The 13,138-nt window shown below is 42.0% G+C and overlaps 1 protein-coding gene across 1 annotated transcript in view; it reads left to right on the top strand.

The window, feature by feature from the left end:
* Positions 1–954: 954 nt before the first annotated feature.
* The window catches only part of TECTA (tectorin alpha), a 56,691-nt gene continuing 44,507 nt past the window's right edge, over positions 955–13,138 (top strand). Inside the window, exons 1-4 of the mRNA XM_050921926.1 lie at positions 955–1,018; positions 4,062–4,195; positions 5,558–5,845; positions 12,732–12,869. Coding sequence (XP_050777883.1) covers positions 955–1,018; positions 4,062–4,195; positions 5,558–5,845; positions 12,732–12,869 — 624 coding nt within the window. The remainder of the gene's footprint in view (positions 1,019–4,061; positions 4,196–5,557; positions 5,846–12,731; positions 12,870–13,138) is intronic.

Below are 13,138 nucleotides of genomic sequence, written 5' to 3'. Positions count from 1 at the left end.
ACATAGATGTAATAGAATGCATGAACAGATATATATTTAATATAGAAGTGTGATTATTATGTCTCTGTATAAACAGATCACTATATAATTTATACTTGAATCTGATAATACATATTTCATACACTCACAGTGTGTATTGTGTGTAGACTGTAGCTTTATCTAAGTGGTATATAAAAAAAACTTTTCCCTCTGTTTAATGAATAGAAATGATAAAGTAATGAAATCAAAGCAGCTACTGTAGTCATTCTTCCTCTTTGATTAATAATGTAAAACAAATTATAGTAGGCATAAAAGAAATTAAAATACCACACAAAATTTCTCTTTAATTTGCCCAGATGCATTTCCCCACTTCTATATATTGCTAATTTCTGTATAGCAAGGAAGTTGTAAAGCTGTGTAAATGTTTGTGCTTACTTCACACCAATCAGAAATGTTAAGTGATCATTGTATTACCACCCAGTACAAAAGATTAGTTCAACCAACATTTGAAGTTTTCTAACTATATGAACACACTACCGTTTATAATGTGCTCTCATTTTCTTACACTGAAAAGCTATTCATCTTAAAGCCTGCTGTAATAGCCTCACATGAAGCAGATCAGCAAAGAATTGTGTTGGATTAATAGGGGGATTGAATACACACTGGGAGCTGGGTTCTATTCATTAATTCCAACATAATGGTTCATTTCTGATTTCTGAAATCATGTTGTACCTATACCCTGAGAATACCTGGAGGGCAAGTTGTTTTATCATCAGTGATTTCATTATACTACCTAACTAGCTCGTCATTTTTGGTCTAGTTCATGGGTAAGGACCTACATTTCCCAATTTTCTGCATCTCTAGAGCAATCACACAATTGCAAGGCACTATTAGCCATTAGCCTGAGATTTGCTTAGCAGATCTGGTTTTGGATTGATGATTAGTTGCTCTTTTTTCTCCCCCTACCCCTTTAGGATGAATTATCCATCACTCATTAGAACCTGGGTGGCCTTTGTGTTCATGATTGTACGGCAGCAAGGTTAGTATTTCTGACTTTTGGTCCTCGGATACTGATACTCTACATTTACAATAGGAAAGCGCTTGCCTCAGAAATTTGCTACACGCAAACTTCATGTGCATAGAAAACCTTGCAAAATTCTACTCAGACACTTGTCTGAAAGCAAGTACAATAGCAGGGTAATTTATTTTTAAATCATAATACCGAAGGGCAAACAAGTAGATTTTTGTGCCTTGCCTGATAAATATACGTGATAATTTTGCAAGGCTGACATTTATTCACAGCGAGGGACAGATCTTCAACTCATATAAATTGTCGTAGTTCCACTGAAATCAATGGAGCTAGGCCAATTTACGTCTTGCCCTTTCTGTTTCAAATATAAAGAGTCTCTACACATTTCTGAGCTCTTCGTGCACAATTCGGGAGTTTGGGAGGATATCACAATTGTCATGAAAGCAGGACTTTAAAACATTCCTAGCGTTTAGAGAGTTCACCTGCCAGAATAACTTATGTAGAATGAAAGGCGGGTGGGTAGAAAGAGTCTGCAGACATGTCAAGCTACCACAGAAGGATGTGCTCGTTTACTTTTGTTAGAGCTCTGGCGAAGTTTGTGGAGTCATCCATATTCCAAGTCTTAGGTGTATCCTCATTGATATTCCCTGTGGTTTATATAGCTTGAGGAAACATTTATTAAGATCATTCACTCTACAAAACTTCCATCCATGTTTTTTTTTCTTGTGTGGTTTTGTAAAAGGCACAGGAAAATCTCTAGATTTCTTGTTTTCAAATTTAAACTGGATTTCAAGAGGGTCAAGAACAGTGGAATGGGACCAATCTTGGAAGATGGTTTGTTTTTGTAATGCTAACTTGGCATATTTGTATTACATGACCGATTTAATTTCTTTGGGGGAGATACCCTGGTCTTGTGGTTAAGATTTAGATCTATGTGGCTTGAGATGTTGGTACTGATACCTACTGTTTCACTTGTGTGGCTACAGGCAAATAACTTAACCACTGTGTTTCAGTTTCCCCACCTGCAAAATAAGGATAATGATCTACCTGCAGCTCAGGGCATTAAGGCTAGATTCATTTGCTGGCCAAACCTGTTGGGATATTTGGATAGGGGAGGCTATACATGCAGAGTTAGACTCCAAGGCTAGTGTTTAAAAAGCGATTGCTTAAAAGGTGATGCTGAGTATCACACTTAAAAAAAAATCTATAATTTATAGCTGTGACCTCAGATGTAATAGCCTGCTGGATACATAACAGCTGTGAAATAACTTATTTTACTACCTGGCAACAGGATATTTGTGATAGCCCTTACAAAATATGTATATAAGTGTAGTCGTGCACTCAGGACTCTGTCACACACCACTTAAAACTCTTTCTAGCATGGAAATTAATATCTATATACACCCTCCCCCCCCCACACACACTTTAAAAAAAGCCCGTTTTTTCACTTTCAGTTCAGGTGTTTTTCTTTTGAGCTAGAAAGCTGTATCAGTTAGAAGCTTCATAAAAAGGTCGGCTTCCCATTGTCCCTATTATAAACCAGATTCTAGCGAAGGGCATCTTAAATGTTACAATAACCGAACAGCTTATACTTGCACAGAATGGTAAGAAAACCCACTGTATCTTTAAAACCCAGGCTCAGAACAATCACCTGTCAGCTAGCAGCCTCTGAAATTGCAGGTTAGGACCTAGAAGATAAAAGAATGTCCTGAATCAACTTAAACAGAGATGGAATTGTTTTGAGTCTAGCTCCCTGGGTCAGCATTGATTGAATATAATGAGGACAGTGCATTTCTTTTCTAGCTAAGGAAAAGTGTGTTCCCTCTGTGGTAGATAACCTCATAGGGCTAAATAAATGGAGAATTATATTATAACAGATGTCTGCGAGTGGCACAGGATTGGCTGTATAGCTCTTTCTATAGAGGCATAATCTGCTATTGTATACCTAGCAATTAGAGCAGGTAGAAAATAGGGTTTTATTCCCTGTGGAAAAATTCACTGAGCATGCTTAGTTTTTGTCAAAATTTTCAGTGGAAAAATTCAACTTTTTTGGCAAAAATCTTTGGCTGTAAACCGTTTTTCAATTTTTTCTGTCAAAAGATGTAAGGGAAAAGAAGATACTTTCTGTGCAGTGTTCAATTTAGTGGAAAACCTGATTTCAATGGGAAATTTTTGATTAAACAGTCCTAGCAATAGCATCTCAGGCTTTGCCCTAGTATCCTCTCAGAAGCTAAACAAGGCCAGGCCTAGTTGCTATGTGGAAGAGCTCAGAGAAAAAGGCAGAGTGCTACAGGAAGGGATGATAAATCCATCTGTCTATCTTAGGTATGTATCTGGTCCCCATTACTGTGATATCAGAGCTCCTCACAATCTTTCATGTATTTATCCTTACACACCCCTGTGAGGCTGGGCAGTGCTGTTAACCCCATCTTACACATGAAAAATTGAGGCCTAGAGAAGCTAAATAACTTGGCCAAGATCACAAAGGAAGTCTGGGGAGAAGCAGAGAATTAACCCTGGGTCTCCTGAGTCCTAACCACTGAGTTAACATCCTAACCACTGGACCATTCTCCCTCCTCTTTATTGTTCTTCCCTTTGAGATGGTACTGAACTAATGCCCCAGCCATTGTGTGAAGAGAGACTGTCCTGCTGAAGATGCTGAATAAGATGTAAAACAGAGGCTTTGACCATTTGGGGTCGTGAAGGATCCTGTAGCTTTTTATACAAGAGAAGTGACATCAAACCTTATGCCTGGCCAAATTACAGTTTGGGTAGTGACGTTTCACCATTACAGAATCCCTCCTGCAGCTTCAGTTGTAGAGACTATTCTTTTCACTCCCTGTTCTAAACTCTTGCATAGCGGTGGAGCATGTTATTAACCAGCTGCCATTCTCCACCCCAGAGGTGGCTGCATTTCAGTAGTGGGTGAAGTTCAAAGTATTTAAAGAGCATCAGGAGATGTAATGCTGTGGGCCTGATCCTGTACTATTGCAGTCAATGGGAACGGGACCACTCCTTGTATCATTATACTAACAATACTGTCCTCTTCCAGCTCAGTCCATGGAGATTCTGTATCCGTTCTGGCAGAATGATACGAAAACCCCCAAAGTAGATGATGGAAGCTCCTCTGAGATTAAGCTGTCCATCCCGTTCATCTTCTTTGGCGTTCCATACAGGAGCATTTATGTAAGTGGAGGGAGTAGCTCTGCAGCAGACTGCTTTTTCACTCATTTCCCCCTCATTAGCAGCTGCATTTGAAGCACGCTCTCCCGGTGTTCAAGACATAGAAGATTTATTGATAACTCCCTGACAAGTTCTTAGATTTCATGAACTGAAAGGTTTTATGATTAAAGAAGTAAAGGTGTATTTAATGGGCTAATGTTCACGGGGGAGGAATAGAAAAGGCAATAAATTACCTTTGCAGGTGATTAAATGCCAAAGCTAAGGCCTTGACGCCATGAGCATTATTCCAGTTGCATGACAAGAAATAAGAACCTACAGAGCTGCCAGCGGCAGAACGATTCCTTCCACCCTGTGGTGGGGTGCCTAAGAAAGCTCTGGGCTGGTGCTGCTGCTTCCCATTGGCATCACAGGAAGCCAGGCATAGAGAATGATATCTGCCAGGCTGCGCTAAGAAAGGGTTAACCTCGCTGTAGCAAAAGAGTGTTCAACATGGGACTGAGACAGCGAAATGTGATCCCAATCTCATATTCAGAGATTTTTCCATTCAGGCGTTGGGCTGAGCCCAGTTCTGTTGTGCACAGGTAACCAACCCTGTCTGGCCCAACAACGGGATTTGAACGTGGGACCTTGGTGCACCAGCCATTCCAAGGGGGATAAAGACCCATGCTCTCTCAGCGTCAGTTATGTATGCATAGCGTGTGCACAACACAGTCAATTCCTGGAGGCTCAGGGTAATAATCTGTTTTTATTTCAAGTGGCCTTTGCCTGTTCCCACTTATAGTAAACCACTTGCTGCCATTGTCTGGTGGCCAGCATGTGAGACACCAGTGCCCCCCCGTGTAGTGCTGAAGGCTTGGCACTGCCAGGTTTGTGCTTAATATGGCAGATATTGAGCTCCCTAGAAGCTTTTGAGTCAAACGAGTCCAGTCCCAAGGACTCTGCAGAACTGCTTGCTAAGGATTTAATTAACCTAAACGCACCCAGTGACCTGGTGCCAGTTACATTGGGCACAAAATCTCCGTGGTAAACAAGTCTCCTATGGTGTGGATATGCAGAGGCTCATCTCAAAGAACTGTTGCAGCTGAGTAACCTTCACAGTTAGATCTATGTGAGGCTGTATCCTCTGCAGTTCCTGATCTCTGACTTCCTAGCTCCAGCTTAAGATCTTTCATAGCACAGGCCTTGCTCGCTAGAGCGTGAGACGTACAAGTACCTAGATGGATAGGCCTATTTACATCCCATAATTGCAAAAACCAGCCTTCACCAAAAATGCCATCAGCACAGGTATAATTTTAAGATGACCGTTCTCGGCTTGCAGCCACGGCTTTGGTTTGCTTAAATCAAACCGTTCTCCTCTTTTTCTAGGTCAACAACAATGGCGTGATTTCTTTCAATGTGCTGGTCAGTGAGTTCACCCCAGAGCCTTTCCCCCTTGCAGATGGCCGGGCCTTTATTGCTCCATTTTGGGCAGATGTCCACAATGGAATCCGAGGAGAAATCTACTACAAGGAGAGCACGGACCCCGCCCTGCTGAAGAAGGTCTCCAAAGACATCAGGAAGTACTTCAAAAACCTGCCCTCTTTCTCAGCCAGCTGGATCTTTGTCGTCACCTGGGAGGAAGTTACCTTCTATGGAGGCAGCAGCACAACCCCTGTAAGAGCAAACGTTTCAATCTCTTGGCTTGTGTGATGATTTTAGAAGGGTGTTGTCTTCTGTAGCAGGAATGGCGGAGGTCAGACCTACACACCACAGACTCCAGCACAGCAATGTTGGTCGGAGTTTGAAGGGGTGTGATCCTGACCAACAGAGCAGTGCCATCAGAAACTCCTAATGGAGGTGCAGTTATACTGTATAACGTTTACCAGGATAGCTTCTTTCTCTTGGCAGGAGTGGTTTTGCTACACTGATTAAAAAAAAAAAAAATCCTGTGTCCACACCAGGCATGCTACGCTGGGGTAGTATACAGGCATTCCTACACTGGTAAAGCACTCCTGTTGTAGACATGGCTTAAGTTAAAGGGCAGATGGATGAGATAAGATTCAGAAGACCTGGGCTCAATTCCCAGCTCTGCCACTGTCGTCCTGGGTGACCTAGGGTAAGTCACTTAATCTCTCTGGTCCTCAGGGCCTCATCAGTAAAATGAAGATAATCATCCTTCCTTTCTCCCACTCTTAGTCTGTCTTGTCCAGTTATTTTGTGAACTTGTCAAAGGAAAGATTAATGATCTCTTATCATGTGTTTGTACAGCAGCTAGCTCAGTGGGGCTCCAGTCTCGTTTGAGGACTTCATTCGTATTACAGTAATGACTAATTATTATTATTACATATTGATTAGATATGAGAGCGGAGTCTATTTTCTTATCCATGCCTTGCTGTGTGGCCTTGATCAAGACCCTTCAGCTTCTCTGTACCTCAGTTTCCGCATCTGTAAAATGGAGATCAGGCTTATCTGCTTCGGAAGGCACTTCAGAGGTTGGATTATGCACACTTTATAAAGAAGGGCCAAATATTTATTAACTGAACACTGATTCAGGGCTTTCTCTTTAAATAGAGAAAGGAGAAATTTGTTCCCTTTGAGGGTGTGTGAAACTCGGAGGTTGCAAACCTCTAATCCCCTGTCCTTTATTTTTTCCAAAGTATGATTCAGTTTAAAGATCAGTTTTTCTAGTGATAAGCGTGGGGTATTTGAAAACTGCATTGAAATTGTTGGCTGTCACTTAAATTTGTAAGTGGTTTTCTGAACTTGCTTGCAGGCTAGGGACCTCTGTAGGGAAGCCTGTGATTGGAGTCAGTCAGCAGGCAGACAGCTTAGAGCAAGATGGGGTGAATTGTGGGAGCAGCGTGCTTTGTCTCTTTCTGGTTTGGGGTTCTTGTGTGTTAGGGTTCTGGAGTCTAAGAAATAAAATAGCGTTACCCTGCAACCTTCCAGGCGCAATATATATGTTTTTATCTTTGTGCATGTGTGGCATGAACATAACAGTCAGGCAGCCTGTGTTCTGTATAGAACCACCTCCCAACAGCTGCCCTGGCACAAACAAGAGCCCTGCACAGCATCTTGAATGTGAGTGTTTGTGTCAGATGAAGCTACAGATGTTTTTATTACAGTAGTGTCCCCGTAGTGCCAGGTGCTGTACAGGCATTTAGTATAGGCCCTGCCCCAAAGAATGTACAGCCTTATATCCTGATTCTGAGATGTGATCTGCATGGGTGGGCCCCCTTTGACTTCAGTGGGGCTCTGAGTGGGAGGAGAAGTCTGTGCATGGAGAGTGTTGCAGGATCAGGGTTGAGGGTTGTAAATTCTTTGGTGCTAGCAACTGTCTTTATTCAATGACTGTACAGCACCTAGCACAGTGGAGTCTAGGGTAAGTAAAAGACAAAGTACAATGGGTGTGTGTGTGTGTGTGAAAGAAACTGATGGCTTGTGAGGGCAGGAAGGATGGGGAACTTTAGCTTTTCATTCTTACTTTTACTCCCACTCACTGCTCCATTGTCCATCTTATTTTTCCCTTCACTGGATTTTGTGTCTCTCGCTCCCTCTCTTTGCTCCTCCTCCACCCACGTCCACTCTGAGTTAAATGTGAACCCAATAATTTTTCAGCTAGAATCAAATGTCCAAGGCCCCATTGGCTTCAAAATTAGGCAAAGCAAGTTCTCTTCTCCCTAACGGGCTCCAGAAGTGAAGCTGCTTCTTAAAACTCTCATATCCAGGAAGTTGCAATAAATTAATCTTTGGCTGAAATACCTTCTCTTAAAAACCTGCTACTGGAAACAGAAAATGGGGACCTTTTGTGGGGTACAAACAACCTTATGGATTTTTATTGTGGCTGTGGCTGGATTTATTTCTATGCCATGTTAATCTGAGCGGGCAGTCAGGATGTTTCAGGAGTATGAGTTGAACAGCTGCTTTGAAATCCCAAATAGATGTAGGAAATTGAAAAGATTATTGACAGCATTATCACAATGATGATCAGTGCAGTAAAAGATTTATCATAATTGGTCATACAGCCCTGCCAATGATTTGGCTGGATTAGCTGCTCTTTAATTCCATAACACAAAAGAGTCTGATCTCTTAAGAAGTCAGCTGTGACAAAGAGCCCTGTTCCTTTCCATTTGTTAGGGTTGTTTGAAATTTAATGCATTTTTCCAATCTCATTGGCACACAGTTCCAATGTGTTTTGAACCAGAAGCAGTACTGAGATCCCTGTATTGCTGGGAAAATTGCACACAATGCAATTTATTTTGATACATAGCATCCTTCCTTGCACAATATCAGAGAATTCTTTTGATTTACGTGTAAAATAGTATATGCAACTTTTGAAGGTGAAATTCACCCCAATTCAGAAAATCTGTGCAAAACCTCCTTAATGCCTGCTTTGAAGAGTGACTCAGTAAAAATGGCATCAGGGATTAGAGAGAGACCAAAATTTTCAGCTGAAAACTTGTTCAGCCAAAAATGCAGATTTGGAGACACTGACACGCTTTCAGAATTCGTGCTGATTTCGCTAAATTATTTTGGACAATACCTGTCTTCCATTCCCCCCCACCCCACCAATTGATTTGTTTCCTTTCAATGTTTTCTAAATTAAACATTTTGATTTTGTGGTTCAAAATGTTTTGTTTTTTGAAATTTCGTTTCATTTTGTTAAAAAATGGTAGTTAAATATTGCAGTCAAAACAAAACATTTTGTTCCCTTTCAATGCACTATTTTGTTCAAGCCAAAATGATTTTTTTCCACTTTTTGATTCATGAAAAATCATGATTTCAGATTGAATGGTATAAAAATTTGGGGGAGTGGGCTGCGTGGCGGCTGGAGGGAATTTTTCAGGATTGCCAGTGCATCAAAAAATCAGGTTTTCACCTAGCTTTATCTGGAATTCCATGGTTATTGTAACTTTGGATCAAATCTGCTCTGTTGACAAGAGGTTTCTCCTGCCAGTTACTGCTGCAAACTCTTCAGTTCTGAGATTCAAATGGGGACCTCTCTGTCTGAGTACATCATTTCCGACGAGAAGGGTTCTGCTGGCCATATTGGATCTCAGTGATGCCTGTGTGCCCTCATCTTTGGCGGGTTTGCACAGGTTTAACTGACAGGAACTTAGATTATTTTAGTAATAGCATGGCAATGCTTGGTGGTCTCAGCCAAAATCAGGGCCCCACGTGTTTGGTGCTGTACATACCCATAGTAAGAGCCAGCCTCTGCATCAGAGTTTATAATCTATATAGACAGGACAGACAAGGGGTGAGAGAAAGGAAGGATTGTTAATCCCCTCCTTGGCATAAGCGGGAAATTCTGCAGTGATTTGCTGAAGGTCACAGAGGGAGTCTGCGACACTGCTGGGAATTAGATCCAGATCTTTTGAGTCAAAGGCTGCAGGAGCAGCCTTCCTCATCTGTGTAGAATGTTTGAAACGCTCTCTTAGCTCTGCAGGGTGGACTCCTGCAGCCCACAGAGCCCCATTGACATGAATAGAGCTCTACGCAGGTGCACCCTTCACCCTCCCTGATCAGCTGTCAAGGTCGGAGCTTCATTTGTGTCTCTAAAGCCAGCAGATCTGGCTCTGAATTCTCCCAGGGAGCCAAGCCTGAATCACAGAAATGTAGAGCTTGAACAGACTTCGAAGGGTCATCTAGTTCAGCCCCCCTGCAGGACCAAGTAAACATAGATCACCCCTGACAAGTGTTTATCTAACCTGTTCTTAAAATGACAGGGATTCCACAACCTCCCTAGGGAACCTGATCCAGTGCTTAACTATCCTTATAGGTAGAATATTTTTCCTGCTATCTAACCTAAATCTCCTTTGCTGGAGATTATGCTGATTATGTCTTGTCCTACTTCCAGTGGACATGGAGAAGAATTGATTCCTCTTCAAAGCAGAGCTTGTGATATTTGAAGACTGTTATCAGGTCCACACGCACACACCCTTCAGTCTTCTTTTCTCAAGACTCAACAGGCCCAGCTTCCTTAGCTTTTCCTCATAGGTCAGGTTTTCTAAAACTTTGATGTTTTTTGTTGCTTTCCTCTGGATTCCCTCCAATTTGTCGACATATGTCTTAAAGGGTGACGCCCACAAGAAGACACAGTACTCGAGCAGAGGCCTCACCAAAGCCAAGTAGACTGTGACAATGACCTCCCACAAATCATTGACATCAATTGGAACATTAACATTGATTTCCCTACAGGCACAATTGGACCGAGTGGGAGTAAACTGGTTGGGTAAAAAGGTGCTATTTTGATGTAAACCCTTTTAAGGCAGACCTACACCTTAAGGGCCTGATTTAGTGTCCTCCGGTGTCAATGGGATCTTTTCATTGTCTTCAGTGGGCTTTGGATCATGCCTGATCATGATTGACTGGGGTGAATATAATTTTTATGGAGCTGGCTGCAGTTAGTGGAAAATCACATCCTGAGAGGAAGATTTTTTCCCCCCATCATGTTCTGCATTCCTACAGGCACTGCAGGCTATAGATTTTATGCCTTTTAAGTTTCATACCTTGCAGTATTGGAAATTGAGTTGGCAAAGACCAGGAAATATATTGGCTGGGTTAAAAAAGTTGACTGTCGGTATATATATAAAAAAAATCAGTAAAAATGTCAGTTTAAGTTAGAAAAGTATTTCTTTCCCACTCTGGAGTAGGTTTTCAGATTTATTGGGCATGCTTTATCCCTGATCTAACGCCATTAAAGACAGTAGCTCAACCTTTTCCATCACGTCAAATACAAAGTGCTTGTCTTCAGCGCCGTTCCAGGCATATTCCCACCCTACCTGTCATCTCTCATTCACTATCGAAATGTCGACTCCCACCACTGTTTGGCCAATGGTGCCAGCCTCCGTCACCCACTTGTTAAATTTTCATGCAGTCTCCCATGCTACCCCTCCTGGCTGGGAGGAGCTCCTCATTCACATCTGTAAAGTTACCTCGTTATCCTTCTTCAAACACTCCGTTGTTGTGATGCCTGCAACGCACATGACAGTGGTTAGGCTATTGGAGATCCGATACCACAGCCTATTGTGCTGACCAATTCTATTTCCTTGTACTCCCCCATCGGTCTGTCTGTAGCCATATGTTGCCTATTGTCTTATAATTAGACTGCAAACTCTTTGGGGCAGAGACCATCTTTGGGTTCTCTCCTTGTACACTGCCTAGCACAGTGGGGTCCTGCTCTATTACTGGGGCTGCTGGAAAATAAATAATAATTAATAATGAAACAGAATGAATTTGGGCCTCTGGCTTCTTTTTACAATGACGGTCAGAACAATGGATTCACTTTAAACAAAAATTAAAAATGGCAGGAACTGACCATCAGAAGTCTATACAAAACCAATATCACTTTGACATGGCCCATTTACAGTGAACCAGATCCTCTGCTAGTGTAAACTGACATAGCTAGCTAGATTTCAGTGGAGCTCTGTCAACTCACATCTGCTGAGACTCTGGTTCCGGATGACTCCGTATGTTTTCATCAGTCATCTGGACTTTTTAACGTTACGTGATAACATAGTGCACTACATTAACCACTTTTCAAGCAAAGATCTCAAGCCACTTTTCCAGACCTCAATTAATTAGACACACAATATCTCTCTTTAAAATAAATGAGGGAACGTACGTGGTCAATGTCACCCACCACTGAAATGCAGCCACCTTTTGGGAGGGAAGCATGACTGTTAATCAGCATAGAGTGACCAAAGTAGAATGTTTTAGGACAGGAAGTGAAGGATACCATATCCAACTGGAAATGCAGGTGGAATTTAGATGGGTGGAATTTGCCAGTATACTCTTAGGGGCAGATCTTGCAACTGGATTCCCAAGGATGCAAGATTAGCTCACGTGGACCCAGGTAGGATAGGGCTTTATGGACAATGCTCTGGGATTCTATGGTCAAGAGCTCATTTGATATCCTCTTTAGAAGATGACAGTACCTCCTCCTAGCATGGGGTGCTGGCTTGTTGAATTAATTTATCTGAAATATTTATCATTTAAAAATTGAAGAATCATTTAAAAACAATGCAAATGTTGTCAATACATTTTTGCAGATTGGTCTGAGATTCCTGCGGCTTGGGAAAGCAAGATTTCCTTGGGTACAATACACTGTTGACTGTTATAGAAGCCATTGTTAATATTATTATAGCATCTGAATGAGGAAAGTAACCCAGTAAGATAACACTGTGATGAATAAAGCTGAGATAGAATAACGCTAAGATAACAAGTTGTAGCAATCCAAGCCCAGCTGATTCCTTTCGCAGTGCTTGTTTTCATGCTGCCATCTATCGGTGCTAAAATAGATCACAGATTTAATCTGTCTCCCATGATGTCCCAGATGGAATTATGCTCTGGAAAGCTATGAATGCAGTTAAGCAGGATTGAATCAGCTGTTGGGTGGCATCCTATACCAGGCTTAGCTTTTGCTGTTTAATTATCAATCTTCCCTATTGCATTTCATATGGGATTGATGCAGAAGAAGGCCGCACAGAAAAATGGTGCAAAAGCTGTGGCAGGGGTGATACCACTTTGTGAATATGCCTGTCTCTGTTTTAAACAGGTGAACACCTTTCAAGCTCTCCTGATTTCAGATGGGGTGTCCACATTTGCTATGTTCAATTATGAAGAAATCATGTGGACCACTGGAACAGCGAGTGGGGGAGATCCTTTAACCGGACTCGGTGGAGTGATGGCCCAGGTAAGGCTCTTACTGTGCATCTTCACTGTCATCTTTGTTTATGCTCTAACCTCCAACCTGTCCTTGTTCTGACAGTGACAACAGAGAAATATGATCCAGTGAAGATGTGACCCACCTTAACAAAGCATGGCTTTTGTCCTCCTCTAGTGGCTAGACCAGGTCGTTTAGCTTAAACCGTGGAGGTTCATACTGTCTGATCCATTCGGACCATTTGGTTCACAGGGCACTTGCTGGTGAATGGAGGAGACCTGGCTGGTCACATGGTGCTG

This window comes from Gopherus flavomarginatus, chromosome 13 (genome assembly GCF_025201925.1).
Source record: "Gopherus flavomarginatus isolate rGopFla2 chromosome 13, rGopFla2.mat.asm, whole genome shotgun sequence".
Taxonomy (NCBI): domain Eukaryota; kingdom Metazoa; phylum Chordata; order Testudines; family Testudinidae; genus Gopherus; species Gopherus flavomarginatus.
Note: the sequence above shows the minus strand (reverse complement) of the source record. Positions and strands in the feature narration are given on the sequence as shown.